The sequence below is a fragment of the Heterocephalus glaber genome, unplaced genomic scaffold (assembly GCF_053883595.1).
Source record: "Heterocephalus glaber isolate CG9 unplaced genomic scaffold, H.glaber_assembly_v1.0 deba00000546, whole genome shotgun sequence".
Taxonomy (NCBI): Eukaryota; Metazoa; Chordata; class Mammalia; order Rodentia; family Bathyergidae; genus Heterocephalus; species Heterocephalus glaber.
The window spans coordinates 11,064,025-11,082,646 of record NW_028258147.1 but is presented as its reverse complement, the minus strand read 5'-3'; the positions used below and the strand labels follow the sequence as shown (position 1 = coordinate 11,082,646).

At 35.6% G+C, this 18,622-nt stretch overlaps 1 protein-coding gene across 5 annotated transcripts in view; it reads right to left on the bottom strand.

Annotated features, from left to right (window-relative positions):
- Positions 1-14,738: 14,738 nt before the first annotated feature.
- Positions 14,739-18,622, bottom strand: part of Pot1 (protection of telomeres 1) — an 85,132-nt gene continuing 81,248 nt past the window's right edge. For all 5 annotated transcript variants that reach the window (XM_021237579.2, XM_004856416.3, XM_021237580.2 and 2 more), the window contains 3 exons: positions 17,785-17,876; positions 17,093-17,198; positions 14,739-15,127 (listed from right to left, as the gene is read on the bottom strand). In XM_021237579.2, coding sequence (XP_021093238.2) covers positions 15,015-15,127; positions 17,093-17,198; positions 17,785-17,876 — 311 coding nt within the window. In that variant the 3' untranslated portion in view covers positions 14,739-15,014. The remainder of the gene's footprint in view (positions 15,128-17,092; positions 17,199-17,784; positions 17,877-18,622) is intronic.

Below are 18,622 nucleotides of genomic sequence, written 5' to 3'. Positions count from 1 at the left end.
CATCTAGAGATGATGCAAAATATATGAGAGAATATGTGTAGGTTTTATCCAAATACTGCACCACTTAATATGAAGGACATGAACATGCATAGATGTTGGTATCCATGGGGGATCCTGGACCTAATCTCTCAGGGGCAGGGACAACTAGACATGGAATTTTTTATTTGTGAGTACTCTTTACAAAGAGGAAAAAATGAACCACCTACTTCTACCAATGACATAAAATTATTTTTAATGATTTTGAAAGATTTTGATATTAGAATAATTTGTTGGGTATTACAAAAATCACATTTATTGATGACATTTAATCTTCATGGATTCTTTACAGATTGTTTATTCAAACCTGACTTGTGTCTGAGTACTGGTGGAAAGGTTAATAGTGCACTAAACGATGCAGGCCATCTGCATTCAACTTTTAAACTGTTCTATATGCATCTCCTGTATTCACTTTCTTTCATTCTAAAGTGCTTGTCTTCTGATTCATTGTTGGTAAAGGAAATGGGCTTATCTGACATTAACCTGGAACTACTATAATTACTCCTACATAGCGGGACTCAGTGCACCTCGAGACCATAATGTTAAATGAAATAAATCAGGCATACAAACTTAAATATTGCATGGCTTCTCTAATTTGAGAAACTCAAAAGTATAAAGGAATTAGGGAGTAAAATAAAAGATAGGTAATATAAAACAGGAAGATAGATCCTTTGCAAAAGGGAAGGAGACCAAGAGATGTGGGAGGTGAAAAAAGAATTAAAATGTGTTATGTACATGCACCATCTCCCCATGATGAATGTAATTATTATGTGCTGCAAACATGTACTAATAAAAAATAAAATAAATATGAAAGAGACAATTTAAAATGAGCTCCATTTACCCCAAGTAATACAACTGGTATGAATTTGTGGTAGCTTGGGGCTGCAGATTTTGAATCTGTTCTCCTGGAGGAAGTTGTAGAAATGTTAGAAGAATCATCTGAGAAGCCTTTAAAACTATACACTGATCTTCACCCTCAACTACCGAAATACCTTGGTTCATGAATGTTTCCGTTTGCAGGCAATTCGGTTCGCAAATAAAAGCATTTGGCAAAATTTTGTTTCTGTGTGCAAACTCTGCATAGGGTGACAAAAACCACGGCCATCTTTCCCACACAAAGGCAAACACAACCATCTTCGCCAAAATCGTAAAACAAATCAAGTTCTTGAACCATATACTTCAAGATGGGAAGAAGAATGTAAGAATTCAAAACAGATTAAAATACCAACCCAGAATTCCTGGAAGTACAATAAGAATTTTAAAGAGTCATTCAAATTTATGTTCTTTCAGAGGAATTTCCTATTTTAAAATGTCATGCACTTCTTAAACTTACAGAAATTTAAAGAATATTAGTGGTTAGTTTTTTTTCTAGAATACTAGTGTTTGACTTGCTACAGTTTGAAATTAATAGTAAACAACAAAGGTCCCATAACAGTTCATTCAGACCAAGAATGCATTAAGCAATAAATTTTTCTCTTTCTTAAAACATGAAATGGAACATGGGCAATCTACAGTTCTCTAAGATGAAACTGAAAAGGCTTTTTTCTTTTTTTTTATTCATTAAGCTTATTGGTACATTTTAGGTATACAATATGATGACATTCATCATTGGGAACTTGTACCTGTACATGAAATATCTTGGTTCTTATTTCTTCCTCATTCCCCTGCCCTTCCTATTTACAAGGACTTTGTTTCCATTTTTTTCATTTTCTCATATTTATTCCTTTTCCTTCTTTCCTTTTACCTACCCCTTTGGACCCCTTCCTTTTCTCCTTTCCCCTTCCCCTTTGGACCTTTTCTTCCTATTTCACTTTACCTATTATACATTTTGATCTTTATTTACACTGTTAAATTTCTCACACTGGAGAAACTATTCAGCTTCTTTCAGATGCCAAAGGAGAATTCTTACTTTGGAAGAAGAAAGAAACCCAACAGGAAGAAAACTGTGAGTAAAGATCAGCAATGATTCTGGACTGGTGGTAATATTTTTTATTCGTTTTACCTTTCCTTTTAGGCTGCTGAAAAGTTTCTTGTTTTCAAACGATATCCAAAAGACAGTGTATGATGCAGTTCTCAATCATTTCTTTACTCTTTCCACTGAAAAATACTCGTTAAATTAAGCCTTTCAGATACATGGCATGACATTTTGTTACTGGACAACATGCTATTTTAAGGCCATCAATACCAGCTGGATACAAGGGAAATATTTCTGGGCCCAATTAAAGAATTGACCATTAAATGAAAGTAATGTCAGAAGTAGGAGGGATATTAAAGGTTCACTGGTATACATTCCAAATTTCTGAACTACTGGAGTCTTTCAAGGAGCAATGGGCAGAACCAAAGTTCTTTTCAATATATCAACAAGACAAATTTCACAGCTCAAACTTTTCAAGCTAATCTGTGGTGAGAACTTGGAATCAAACAGTTGGTTTTACAGATGAGAGTCCAGATAAGAGATTGCTCAGGATTAACTGGTTTAGTGTGAAGGCTGGTAAAGGCACTCCCAGCAATGAGGGTTGGTGTCAGCAACCTCATTTTCTAGCTCGGCCACCACCTCATTGAGGCTGGTGCCAATCACACTGTCCTCTACAAGGAATGACTTGTGTGATGTGGCCTTCTCACATATGTACTTGGTAGTCCTGTAAAGTCTTCTATTTAAAAAAAAAATCACTCATGATTTTATACTAATTTAAATATTGATATCAACAAAAGTTCTGTATTCTTCTGCATTGATTTCTATGTTATGAAGGCTTAAGTCTTAAACCACAGAATTGAAGCTCTTCCAAGAGAGATTCGCTCTCTCCCTAGGTGTTCTTTTGGCAGAGAGGAATTTTGGGCAGAGAGCCAATTACTCAGGCAAGTGTGAATGGATTTTCTTAACTTTGCAAAAGAACACTGATCTAGAGTGGAACTGGAGAAATCATGTCTTAAATGTCTGTAGAATTGGCTTACACTATAAAGGAAATAAAAACATTGGGCCACATGGTTTAATCTTCTTTGCCATGATCCTGTAGATACAGTATTAATCTGAAAGATTTGTTTTATTGTTGTATTAGGATAACCAAGCGTAGTGTCCTAAAGACTGAGAAATACACTGAAACCAGTTTTCAGTTAATTTGAAATACCTAATATGTGTGTTCTTTTCTAAGAATGAAAGCTTCTTTTTTGTTCAGTACCAGGGATCAAACTCAGGACCTTGTGCTTGCAAGGCAGGCACCGGAACCACTGAGCTAATCTCCGGCCCCTGAAAGGTTATTTTCTGAGGCAATGAATTATGGGATGTGTCATGCACCTTTTTTGTGATCTTAGGATACAAAGTAATTTTATAAATTCATTATTGGAAAGTCAGTGCTTTCAAATAGATGTCAGTTACAGTCTGTGGAATTAGCAAATAAGTATTACAATATCTTACAATATCCCAGCATAAAAATTGCATTCTGATTTGCATTCCAATTCAGATAAAACCATACAGACTCAACACTAGTAGTATTACATCATTACTCTCTGTTTAAATCTCTATTATAAGAAGAAACAAGTACAATGAGTCATCTAAGCCTGTTCCAAAATTAGATCACACCAAATAAGCTGAAAAATGAAATCTTGGTGGCTTTGAAAAAGAAATGGCTACTCACTGATTTTTGCATATAAACACTTTTGAGTGATAATAGCATTGGAAATTCTAGGGTTTTTTTTTTAGAGATTTTTATGAACCAGTTACATTGCAAAAATAATTCCCAATAAAATTTGCAAATGATTTTCTTCCTTTCTAACATTTTTTCAGAGTTGTATTTTTAATCAGAAAGCATATTTTCATTCTCAATCCTTGTACTCTATTTTCAGATTCCTCCTGGATAACTTTCCTTATTCTAGCTTTCATCTATTATAAATATCAGCCCCATAAGCACATAGCGATTGCTAGTTATCTTGAGTTTTTCTCTGTTGTATTTTTTTCATGATGGGAATGAGATATTGAGAAAACAGAATTTAAAATCATAATACTATCCAAGATAACCATTTTAGGAGAGGGTTCTTTGCTCAACTGATCCAATAATATTCAGTCCATTTCACTCCTATTTTTGTAATAGCCTCACTACATTGGGCCTGAAATGACTTGGGGTGTGTAGTTATTTCTCTTTGTTACCCAAAACAGCACAGCTTGCTGGGATGTTAAGACATCAGCGAAATAAGAGGATGAAAAACATTTTAAATCTTCTATTGATGAGAGTAGCAATAAAAATGACTTTTTTTTCACCAAAGTTTAATACCATCTAATCCTTTATGGGATTTCTTTCATGACAGCTCTTAGCATATTTAGTCCTCCCTGCTCCTCGTGGCAATTGAAATTGGGCACCATTATAATTCCAAGTTTTCAAAAGACTTGCTTTCAAGTCAACTTGCTTATCCAGGCAGTTAGCTATGCAGCCAGCAGGTGAATCCATGCAGTCCTGAACAAGAATCCAGGGTGACACCTCAAGATCTGATACTTTTAAAGCTCCCTCTTCAGGTGATTGTAATGTGAAGACATAAGAGATAAGATTCACTGACTGATCCAGATTCTAGCTCAAGGTCAAACACAGGTTTGAATCAGAAACAAACTACATACTCTGTGATGGTTAAGTTTGTCAACTTGAATGGCTTGGGAACCAGCTAGATTAGTAGAGCACACTTCTGGGTGTGTCTGAGTGGGCCATGTAAGCATGACTTTGGGTACTGTATCTGGCCCCTTACCTCTTCTTCTCTGGCCCTATTCCACTGATCTTCTCAGCCACCATGAACTAAGCAGCTTTATTCCATCATGCCTTCTGCCAGCGTCCCTGCCTAGGAGCCAACTGGCCATGGACTGAATTCCCTTAAAACAGGTGCCACTGTAACTCATTTCTCCTTTAAGTTGTGTATCTTGGGTAATGTGTCCCAGAAATGGGAAAGTTAATCCACTACCTTCTAAAAGTGTGTGTCTTAGTCAGTTTCTTGTTACAGACACAATACCTGACACTCACAACAAGGAGAGACTTATTTTGGCTCACAGTTTGTAGAGATTTCAGCCCAAGGATGACTGGTTCCAAGGAAGGATAGCAATGCACAGGGGCATGGTATTCAGGAAGCTGAAGGCCAAAGGAGGAGCCAGGAATACAGATTTAGCCTTCCAGGCCATGTCCCCAATGAACTGCTTCCTCTGACTAGATCCCACCTCCTAATAGCAAGTTAGTTATAAACCCCCATAATCCAGTCACCTTCTAAAAGACACCTGAGAGTGCATGATACCTTTGGGGGACATCTAGATATAAATCATAACAATGGGCCTGACTCTTTTATGAGAGGAGAAATTACCTGGAACATTATTAAAAATGTAAATTACTGAGCATCACACTTAGGGAATCTTGGTTTAATCTGGATCAAAATGACCAAGTTTTTATTTCTAAATGGAAATATCCAGGTCTTGGGATTTGCTGCTCTAAAATCACTTTAGGTGTTAATACATTTTAGTATTCTTAGATTTTGGAAGAGGGCTCTCAAATATGAGATGATCACTTTATTCATTCTAGAAATATTTACTGAGCACATATTGTGTGTCAACAACTTCAAGACACTAGGAAACAAACAACAAATGAATCAAAGTCCCTGTCTCTAAAGAGCCAATATTCTATTGGGAAAGGAAAACAGAATGTATGAGCAAACAAATATGTCAGATGGGCAACTGCAAAGCAGAAAAATCAAGTAAGGGTAGGGAAATGAAGCATGAGGTAGTAGGGTGACTTTTCATTTGTTCCAGGTGATTTTTCTAATTAAATCACTTTGATATCAAAGAAGTCAGGAGTTAATCGTGGAACACAGAACTAACCAGAATGTAGTTACAATATTAAATATAAAGGCCCGGAGGGAGACTTTGTTTGCCTGGCATGTTGGACAAATGAAAAGGAGATCAATGTTTGGAAAGGAGTAAGATTAGAGGAAGCCGTAGCCAAAGACATCAGAGATAGTAAAGGAATTGGATCACACTGGGTGGAGAAGGCCAGGTACCCTCACATTTGGTTAGAGTGAAAAACACGAAAAGGACAATATCTGCCTTGAGTTTTAATAGATCAGCCCCAGTACTGAGCATATAATGTAGGAGGAAACTGTGGAAGGTAGAAGATACAGTTGGTGGGCTACAGCCTACAGTCCTGGCAAGAGTAGATGACAGAAAGGCAATTATTGTAGCATAGGAACTGGTAAGAAGTAATCAAATTCTAGACATATTTTCAAGAATAAACCATGATTATTTTTATAATGGATTCAATGTGGGCTACAAAAGAAAGAGTGTCATCAGGATGACTAAATTAGTGTTTGGACACTTGGAGGTCAGTAAATTTGGTATATATAAAATTCACTTCCAACAAATTTCCAGGTGGGCACCAGTGTGAAGCTTGTTTGACGTGACCAAGGGAACATCTTACATGGAGAACTGAAGGTAAAAAACCTGAATGCACATCTGAAATGACCTTGATTCATTAAAACTTGTATTCTTCCTGACATGAAACATAGAATACAAGACATGTACCTCTCTATCTATAACCAGAAAAGGTAAAAGAGCTAGTATTCTCTGACATCTGTGCCAGAATGGAATAGAATTTTTAACATCAGAAAAATATTTATGATTTTATCACACTAATTTGTTTTTAATAATTTTTAATATCCAGACATCTTAGACTCTTAAAACAAAACAGTGACTCCTATTTGAGCCAAAAGATAGACAACTAGTGAAAAATACCCCTGCTCTATTTCTTCCATCTTTAGAACTCACTTCCTGTTATTTTGGATTAAATTTTTGCATTTTACAATAACTATTGATTATATGAATCAATCTGCTAATCAGTGTGTTTAATATAAAAATCTACCTTGTTATTCTTCATATGGAGACAGAAATGGTCCGTTTTAAAAGCATAATGCAATAAATTTTGTTAGTTAATAAGAGCAATATATACTGTTACATCTTCATGTATAAGTTTTGTTCAAAACCTGTAACATTACTTAAGTTAGGATTTTGAATTGTTTTAATACTCCCCACTCTTTATTTGGCTTGTATTTTCTTGCCTTATTTATAAAGGTGTGTTCCATGTTTGTCTTTTATTGAAAATCATATTAAATCCTTTGGATACCAACACTAAGTGAGTAATAAATGAATGTAAATGTTGACTTTTAAATATCCATTTTGTACTTTATAGTCTTTATCTTAACCTCCATTTAAACTTTGTTCCTTGTGCAGAAATATTTTTCAATGATTCTAAAATTTAAGGACAAGTTTATTCGAGAAACTTATCTAATGAAGAATAAACATAAAAGTTCTATCAAAAAATAAAATTGACAAATATGCGTATCTACTAGAAGCTATGTTTTCATTTGAATCCACAGGTAAATAATTTTATTTTAAAATGCCTTACTTTCTCTGCAGAACTATATAAGGCTCATTACACTGACTATGTATATATGAACTGCTATGGAATCTTGAGGCTCAAAGTCATTCACGAAGCAGGTAAACTGGCAGGAGACTTTATGTTCCAGGACTTTGCTTTCTAATGGAGGACAAAAATTTGCTGAGAATTAGAATATTTAAAAAGACCAATTGGCTTTTTTTTGGGAAGTCATATTTCAAAGAAGGGAAAGGCCATTCTAAAAGTATAGAAGAATCGGTTAAAAGATACTTATTAGAAACTGCAACAGTATTTGATGTAGTATTTGGTTAAAAGATGAAAAGAAGGCTAAAGATTTTAATAGACACATGTTCCAAACCTTCAAAATACTATGGACAAATAGACAAAATAAATTTTGTAAAACTTGAAAACAGCTTTCTTTTGTAGTTGTGGATTGTCAGGTAACTTCCATTATACTACTCTGCAAAGAGAACGCAAAACAGAGAATAAAAGCCAGGATACCCCCCCCCCCCAACACACACACAAACACAACCAAGGTGTCTTTGTGGCTTAGATTTCAAGTAAAAAAAAAAACACACTAATATGTTACTATAGTTTTAAAAGTAGCAGAGTAGTCTTTGAACTATACATGTTTCACAATTGACACTTGGGAGGAAGAGGGCCCACAGATACTGATACACTGTCCTTATCATTGTAATAGAAGCCTAATGCTTCTCAGTCATCAAATACAGGACTGAATAGAAGGAACATTTATCTCCATTTAAGAAGATCACTTTGAAACCCTAACTGACCTCAAATTTCCTAACAGCTTAAATCACAATACTGCAGGGAAAAATAATACACAGCAAGCATTACTGATTAATGTTTTCACCTGCAAACGAAGATATGATTTTAAATGCCTGAATAAACTGGTGAGTTCCTGCTCAGTGAGTTCTGATGCTACTTCCAAGTATCAGAGGAAAAAGTCTGGATTTTACAAGCGGACTAGGTCCTTTTTTCCTAGGATGGTGACAAAAAGAATTTAAAACTATCCAGGGATCCTGAGGGACCAATACAGGAAGACATTTTTTATTTCCTCTAAAATGATGTTCTAGAAGTGTGACTCACTATAGTCTTCACAGAACTTAAGTTTTCTAATGAAAAGCATTCTAGAAGGTACTCCTTTTTACATTAATATTCTTTTCATCATGAATTTGTTAAAGCATGAAACAAACATTCCAAGACTGGCACAATAGAGCATTTAGACAAAAACAAAAGAACGAAATAATCAGAGAATTACCACTGAAAATTATACTAATTATGACCAATAAATTTCTTCCTCTATGTATAATGACATGAAAAATAAACGCAATGTAAAAAATGACAAAAGAAAAAATGCAGAACTATATTTAGAATATATATGCTATGGCTTGTATTTAGATGTCTCCCCAAATCCTCATGCTTTTTCAGAGGTGACTAAATTTAGAGTGTGTGATTGATTCACAGTGGGGCTAGGCTCAAGGACACTAGGATTAAGGATGTGAGTGCTACTGCCTTAAGTAGTCTGAATAAAATAAAATGGCCAGAAAGATACTGTTAAGGTTCCTTATTGCTTTTGCTGTCTTCCACTGCCATGAACTGTTGATCCTCTGCCACCCTGCCTTGCAGCCAGCTGATTATGGACTGAAACCTTTATAAACTGTAAGCTAAATAAACCTTTTCCCCCTTTAATTTTGGGTGTCAGTTATTTTGTCTCAGCAACGAGAGAATATTATCTAAGAAATCTGGTGGCAGAGAAGTGGGGTCATTGCTGTGACATTACCTGGCCATGTGGCTCAAGAGACTTTGGAACTGGCTTAGGGAAGAGAAAGAGTTAGGAAAGGTTCAGAGGTGTCAGCTAAAGAAGCAGAGCTGGAATGTCTTAGGCTGTTCTACATGGGAGATTCTGGTCAGAGCCCAGAACACCAGAAAGCCAGGGAAGACCAGGCTTGGGAGGTTTCTGCTAGGAAGAAGGACAGCAGAGGCTGTTGGGTTGCAGACAATGTTATGCCTTGGCAGAAAGTTGACTGGCATTTTGCTCATGTCCAGAGACTTTGCCTGAGACTAAGGGTGGCGGACTAATTAATCTCACAGAAGAAATTTCTAGGCAGTCCAATGTTGACACCCTGGGATGGCTACTGTTGGGGGCTTTAAGCCAGATTTATGTTGAGAATCAAGAGCAAAGAGCAGATGAAAAATGTTTTGAGTTTGGCCAGAAAGGAAGCTCCAGTAAAGTTGTGGCCTGCAATGATAGAACAGATGAGACTATGATTGCTGAGAAGGAACAGGAGAATAGAAAAGATGGCCTGAGGACATCACAAGAAGCAGCAGGACACCACCTTTTGCAGCCTCAAAATTGCAGAAAATGAAGGACTTTACTTTGAGAAGAGAGCCCCAGAGTACCGTGTTCCAGAATGGTAGCCTAGGGAAGTTGTTCCTCAGGATTTCGTTCACAGACACTGGACCCCTACAGCCAAGAGAGAAGGAAGCCTGGCTACAGCTCTAGCTGGCAGCAAATCTAGGGATCAACCACATGGTGCTGATTTTAGGTGCATGAAAAAGGCAAGAGTTGTGGGGTCAGGAAGGCTTCCATTCAGGTTTCAGAAGAAGGCCTGGGGGGCGAGGCAGTGTGCTCCTGAGAGGGCAGTGTGTGAAGCTGTGAGTGTGAAGCCAAAGGTGCAGTGGTGACCCCAGAAGTTTGGAGAAGCCAGGACCATGAATCCTCTGAAGAAAATTGCAAAGAGGGAGCAGAGACAGCCCCTGAGAGAAGCTGTGGGAGCTAGAATCATCTGGAATGCTGTAGGGGCGGAGCCACCCATGCCCTTGGAGCTCACAATTTGCCACAGATTTCCAGGGATACTGGAAGTAGAACTGCAGGATTTAATGTTTGCCTTGCTGGATTTTAGACTTGCTTTGGTCTCATTCCTTTGTATCCCTGTTGGTAACTTTTGGAATGGAAATGTCAATCTTGTGCCATTCAATGTTGGAAGTGTTTAACTTTGTCTTTATTTGTACAGGGGCTTGCAGCTAAGAGTTTGCCTTAAATCTCAGAGAAGACTTCAGACTTGGACTTTTCAGCAACTGAAATTGTTAAGACTTTGCTTTGGCAACTCTTGAGGAGATGAAATAAATGCTTTTTTACATAAAGGGTCATGCATGAGTCTTTGGGGGGCCAGGGGCGGAATGTTATGGCTTATGTTTAGATGTCCCCTCAAACCTCATGCTTTTTTTTAGAGGTGGCTGAATCTAGAGTGTGTGACTGCTTCATGGTGGGGCTAGGTTCTAGGACAATAGAATTAAGGACGTGTGTGCTACCCACCCTAAGTAGTCTGAAAAAGAAAAGAGGACAAAAAGACATTGTTAAGGTCTCTTGTTGCATTTGCTGTCTTTCATTACCATGAACTATTGACCCTCTGCCACCCAGCCTTGGAGTCAGCCGATTACGGACTGAAACCTCTACAAATTGAGCTAAATAAACCTTTTCCCCTTTAACTTTGGGTGTCAGGTATTTTATCTCAGCAATGAGAGAAACGTAACTAACACAATATATATAATCTATATACACACATGTTCTTAGGAAAACGTCTGGACACTTATACATCAGACTATTAAAAGTGGCTTCTTTGGGGCTATGAGCTAGGGTAGGAATTAAACTTTACATATGCTATATTAAGATTTTATTAGTATACATTACTTTTGATGAAATGCAAGGCCACAACTTAAAACAACACTAAAAATAATCAAAACAATTTGGCAATTTTTCCTAGATACAAAGAAAAAGTGCCAGAAAGTACAGAAGAGAAATGGCTAGATTTAATCACAATTATCAACAAATTCATGGTTTGCTTCTGAAACAGAACTGCATGGGTGGAAAGGCAGTGGGAAAGGAAGAAATTCTGGCCTGTTCCTGTGACTTGCAAGTAGCTAAGGCATAGGATCTGTGCCAGTTGCAAACCTGGGCATGCAGTCCCCCTCTACTGTACAAAGATGTAAAACGGCTGTTTTGTTTGTTTGTTTTGAGACAAGGTTTTGCTGCGCAGCCCAGGTTGGTCTCAAATTCAATATTCCCTCTGCCTTAGGCTTCAGAGTGGGGGTGTGAAGATGGTGTTTTAAGGTAAACAGAGACACCTTCACAATCTTCTGTCTCATCAATGCCAATCTTTCTGTATTCACTAAGAAACAACTTCCAGTGTACAGCACCACCAAAGGTAAAACAAAAAACACAAAAAAACGAGATATATAATTGAGAGAATGACATATTGTGTCTTGGCATATATAGATCTCTCAGATAAAGCAGTAAAATTGAGGGTGGATACAAAATGAACCTATGAGCAGTACATTTTTATTACCACACCTTAAGAATAGATTGCTTCTGATTTTTTAAGACCTGTACTTTCTTCCTGTGAGGAATGCACGGACAGAAGATAATCTAGCACTGTCTAAAAAATAGATGCTTCAGAAATTGAAAATTGAAATTTATGCAATTTTAAATCTAATAGGAAGATTCTTTCAGTATTCACTTACAAGGGACAGAGATCAAGTCTGGACGTAATGAACTCCAATCTTGTTGCTCTAGAAATGAAATTTTCTTAAGGCTCTGGGTTCCTGATTAGGGTATTGTACATACACTGCCACTGGATAAATGCTGGGCATTAATAGAACTCTTCTTTTTCAACACTGGGAAGAAGGAAAAGAAAAAAGATAAAACACCACAATAAACCAAATGAAGTCATGATAATGGGAGGATTTATTTAAAAAAAAAAAAAAAAACAACCTAGTGCTATGGTTTATACTCTCAAAGCCTCATGTGCTCATATGTGGGGCTTTGGGGATGTGAATGGACCCTAGGGGCATGATACTTATTGGTGGGTTGCTCCTCTGATGACTTGGGATGTGAAGCCTGGTTGGAAGAGGTGGGTCACTGGAGGCACTGCCTGGCAAGTCTGTCTCCCTCCCTCCTCCCCTGATCGCTTTGCTTCCTTCTTCCATGTCATGTGCTGTTCTCCTCTGCCATGCTCTTCTGCCTCGGAGGCAGCCAACCATGGACTGAAACCTCTATGAAAGAACTGTGAGCCAAAACAAGCCTTTCCTCTTTTAAGTTGTGGATGTCAGGTATATTGTCCCAGAGACAAGAAAGTAAGATACCTAGCAACAGGGAGACTCATAGGAAGAATTTTCCTTTGTAAACATGGGGATCTCACAATTCATGGTGTGAACACACAGCCCTGTGACTAAAACATTTAGAGTGGATGCTTCCCGATGGCAAAGATGATGTTGCTCTCACCTTTGCATCTCTACATCATCAGTACTAAAGCACATCTGTTCAACTGAATGGTTTTACAATTTTTTGCCTGAAAATGTTTTGAACCAAGACTTTATATCCCTAAAACAGCAGCATCAGTCTGTTTCAAAACAAGGGCAGTTTGTTGTTAGGTGTTGGGATGTATTAATGTACCCAGGAACTAGAATTTAGGATTATGAAGAGGGAAAATAAATTATCCAATTCTTTTCCAAATAACATATTAAAAGTTTTTTGATAGGGCAGGGCAATATCCTTACTCCTTTGATTATCTATTTCTAATGTAAATTCAGATATTTAAAACAAGACTCATATGCAGAATATCTCATGTTATATTTTGTTCCACATTACCTGCATTGAAGTACTATTGTTAGAAATTATGTGAACTTACTTCAGTTAGCTTACCAACCAAGCCTCAGTTTTCTTATCCAGAAAATGGGTTGTAAGATACAAATACATGTTAAGTAATGATCATAGTACCTGGTATGCAGACAGCTACCCATATCTAATATGGTACTATATTTGCTTTGCTACATCATATCATTCTACCACTCAACATATGGCCCAAGAAATAACACCAAGAATCAACAAATGGGATCATATCAAATTAAGCACTTACCAGCTTATCCTGAGTGTCACTGAGGAATTGCGTTTGTTTACATACTGACTATCCTGAGTGTTACTCAGGTAGGTGTAATTTCAACTAGTTGATTCTTCCACTAAATAAATTTGATAAAACTGTTATTTTTATATTTCCTGTTATATTATCTTATAAAAATTAACTACTCAATTTTAGTCATTCTGTATTCAAATAATTGGACTGGTAATTAAAATGCTTCTGTACAGCAAAGGAAACAGATTTAAAGAGACAATCTACAGAATAGGAAAAACAGTTTCACCAAGTACTCCTTAGGCAGAAGGCTAATATGTAGAAAATATAAAGAACTCAAACATATTAGACCTCCCAAAATAAAAGACCCAATCAAAAAATAGGCAAATGAAATGAATAGACACTTCACAGCATAAGTGCAAATGGCCAGTAAGTATATGAAAAAAGTTCAACATCTTTGATCATTAGAAAAACAAATGCTGTTGAGGTTGTGGGGAAAGGGAACATTTTTTCATTGTTGGTGGGAATATAAACTAGTATGATCACTATGGAAATCAGTATGGAGATTCTTCAAAAACTAAAAATTTAAATTCCAGTCGACCCAGCTATTCTTCTGGTATCTTCCTCAAAGAGTTAAAGACATCATATTACAGTGCTCCACACATACTCATGTCTACAGTAGCAAAATTTATAATAGCTAAATCTTAGATATGGCATATATATCCATCAGTAGATGAATGGATAAAGAAAACACAGTATTTATACACAATGGAGTTCTACTCTTCCATAAAAAAGAAGTTTGAGTCACTTGTAAGAAACTCTATGCACTACTGGACCATAATGCTAAGTGAAATAAATCAAACACAGAAAGTTATTTGCACGCTTTCTCTTGTATGAGAAACTCAAAATATAAATAATTAAAAAAGCAAAATAAAAGATGATAGGAAGCAGGGAAGTAGATTTTGCAGACGAGATGAAGAGCTGGGAGTGGGGGAGGGCAGAAAGGCATGTAAAAAGCACTCAGATGTGATATGTGCATGCACCAACTCCCCGCAATGAATGTATTCATTATGTACTGCAAACCTGCAATAATAATGATTAAAAAAAGGAAAATTAAACAGAACCAGGAGCTACTATGTGCTGTGCTCCAAGTAAAAGCTGAGAGATTAAAAGTAAGGACATTTTCTACTTCCATACCATGCTAACATCACCAATTTTGCTGGTGTAAAAACACGGGCAAGGAAAGAAGCTCAACTAGGGGTGGTGGTTGGCAGAGAAATCAGTGGCTGACACAGGGGCCAACCCACAGGAAAAGTGATTGTAGTGCTGGGTAACAAAATATCTTCTCTTAAAGAGCTCAGAGCCATTGACAATGCAGTCCTTATTTATTCAAAATACCTTTTCTTTTTTATCTCTGGAATTCATCATGGTGGACATTTTGAGCAATCAGAAGATTTTTAACATATTTACAAAAAGGCATTAAGGTAACACAATGTCTGTTTATTTTAAAGAAAAACTGTGGTTAAAATTAAATTGTGACTGGTATTTAGCTAAATCTCTTAAGTGTTTTATAATAATCTAATAGGAAGTAATAGTTTCCTGAAATTACAATATTTCACACATGCTAGTTTGAATGGCAATATTAGATAACATCATCTGCAACTGTAGTGTCAAAAATCTGATAGCAAATTTGCTGCTCCATTCCATTTGTAACATTATATGACTTGATAACACATTCCATCCATGGATATGCATCTACAAATCAAAAAGAAAATGATATTTAGCCATTAAAACTAAACAGATAACTAGTAATCATTACTAATTTGAACTTTTCATGAACAACAGACAAAAATGATTGGATTTTCAAAATGTTTTGACAACAAAGGCACTGCAATCATCTCATCGCCAATTGGTATTCCTTTGTCCCCTGTTCATTGTCCAATATTATACAGTAGTACTTCACTTCTCAAATTTAATTCTTTCACAATTTCTGGTCACAAAATGAATGAAGTTAATCAAATATCCCAATAAGGTCAACATTGAACCTAATCAACGAATTTGATTAGTTTCTTGTCCAACTTGGCTTGCGACCAAAAGTGGAAAGAGTTAAGTTCGGGAACCAAGGTATCACCGTACCTTGTGTTTTTGTTTGTTTGTTTTTTTCTTCTTGATTGAAAAGAAATGGAACTTGAACTCCAAAATAGCTCCAGCCTTACTGCTGTCCTGCTGGAACACCCATGGGGAGCAGAGATGGAGCCCAGACAAGTTGGCGGACATAAATGTCATTTCTAGGGCTTGGTTCTGATCACAGTAAATTCATTTATAATTTGAAGAAAAGGCTCTTATGATTTTTCACATTCAAGACTGAAAGGCATTTAATTTAGCAAGGGAAAAGGTTGATAGACACCTCTCCTATACTGCTGGCAGAAGTATAAATAAAATAGTTATAGAAAAATAATCTAATAGTACACATCAAAAGCTACCAGTCCAGGAGTTTTACTCCCAGAAATAAACCCAAAATAATTCAAACTGCCAAGACAAGTTAAAACTGACAACAAACAAAGGTATACAAGTTATACTTTGTTACAGATGAACAGAAACTATCAATTGCAGAACTGTTAATTAAAGTGCAGTGATTGAGTAGGTAAAAGTAAAGTCCGGTTAAAAATAACCTATAAAAGTTAAGAAGCTAAATTTCCAACAGGTAAAATTTACTGATAAAAACTATTAGGAGAAATAAATTGTCTTTTCATTGAGATCTGCAAATTTGAATACAAACAGAAATAATGGTCTCAGAAGGAAAATTCTGTGGCAGCAGGAATAATACCTACAATGTGATTTGATGAAAGCCTGGTTGATTAACTGAATGTTTACACAGAAAATTGCTAAAGTACATTAAAATTATTAACTAAAAACTTAAATGCTTCTTGTCAATATTTCATCCCTTTTGGAATAATTTCAAGTAAAACGTGCTCATGTAAAAACAGCGCTAAGTATGTTTGTAATCAAAAGTGCTTCTTTTATTATATAAGGTATGATACAAACTACAGTGAATGACTAAATTCTAAAAAAATTTATTACAGTAAAAGGAATTAGTCCCTCTCAAATTGAATACATTTATGCCATTACTTCTGCTGCTTTCTGAAGCATTTCTGGAAGTCCTCTTTCACATCTTTAATTTTTCTGTTGTGGCTGCCTCCATGTCCTGAGTTGATTCAAAATGTTTACCTTTCATGGTTATATTTTGACCTTGGGGAAGAGCCAGAAGTCTCACGATGCCAGATCCAGTAAATAAGGTAGATGAAGACACACTGTACTGTTTTAATTGATGAAATTGTCCTAAAAATTCTGAATTAATTCAGGACTTGAGGTACCCATGAAAGTGCAATTAAAGATACTCACAAAAATGACTTTCAGAATTGCTTCAGAAAGTGGCAAGAACAATGGGATAAATATATTTGAAGTGAGAGGGAGTATTTCGAGTGTGTAACCTAAACATTCACTGCATTTTTTGATCATACTTCCTATTTTGAAGTATTTGTAAGATCTTTTTCTTTTTTACCTACTTTATATCTGCTACTATCTCATCAAAAGGTTGATGATACAGTGGATCAATCACTTTGGACTAAAATATTTCAGAGTTCTAAAGTACACAGATTACATACAAATATGTTGCTATTTCGAGAAAAAGAGGGATATTGTTAAAATCATATTGCCTACCAATTTTTGTTCCTGGAGGACAAAACATATCCATGATCAAATCCATATTTCTCTGAAGGTCATCATCACGTAGGACTTCTGATGCTGGAATTTGAAAGAATTTGTCCTTCAAAAAATTATGACAGAAAAAGAAAATGTTATTGAATTTTTTAAAACTATAATTAATGTAGAAGTATTTTAAGAACATCATTTAAGTTATTAACTAAAAAAAATCTGTACTATTTCACTCCATGAAGACTGTAGAATTCGTGAACTGGAGTACTGGCCTGAACTCAAATAACTGATTTACTACACAGTCCTAAAACTTGACACAATATCTATTTGCTAACAAAAAATAACTTTGCTTCCTCTAATATGAAATGTGGATATTTAGAAATTATTGTCAACTGGTTATAAATAATGTCTACATAATGTGGACATCTCTGCTCTTTGTCCCTGGAGTAGTAGAATTTTCATATGGTAAAAAGAATGACTCAGCCATCCACTTGTATTTCTAAATTCTTCATTTTTTGATTATGATTTACAAGATGAAATGAAAAGAGATACATACAATTTAGATTTATATGCTTACATTTGATTTATAGTTTTACGGTGCCTTATGTTCTTTTAGGAAGAAGGCAGGCATGAGTAAATTAATTTTTTAACATATTAGTTTATAATTAGAAACATCTTTTACTAGCCCTGTTACTTACAGAATCCATGAGATAAGCTTCTAATACTCCTGTTCCATCATCAAGTGTAAATGTCATAACAAATACATGCTGCAGGGGTACAATACCCAATACTAATGAGGAAAAAAAGACCAAATCACATGAGTTTTTATAAAGATAAAATTAACTGTATGTACATACGAATATTGTTTACTGAAATAATTTAAGCAACAAAGAAAATCTTACACATGTGACTTTTGCTCTCTACTATCAATTTGTTGCACTCACTTGGAATACTCCATTACCTTTACATAGGGATAATGTTTCATGATATTATATGCAATTGAATCTTTTTGATTAAAAACTATTGTATCTTCAGCATGAGTTGATATCTTGAAAGAAACCACAAAAAGTGATTTATAAAATGCAATTTGTTATATGCTAATCATATGAAAGATAAAATTAAGATACTAGAATGTTCTAAAAATAGCATATAGTTAAGTGTTTTTTAACATATCTTTCTTTTCCTATTACAAGTGTCAGTGACATCCTATTATTTTTAAGAGATATCATCTGGTTAAATGGACAAAAATGTCACAATCTAGGATTTCATAATTTTGTAAGATGAGGAAAAAAGAAATTGGCGATACTAAATACATGAGAATTCAGGACAAGAAGACTTTGTTTGGAAGCAGAAGATACTCAATATGTTTACAGAATGCTGTATTAGCTTCCATCTATGGGATCTATATATAAACAGTAGTACTAAGGATACAAATAATAAATTAGGGCACACTGATATGAATTTAAGCATACTACATGCTACTAATATTAGAGGAACTGATTTTCAGACTTCAAAAGTTCTCAACAGGTTAAAAGT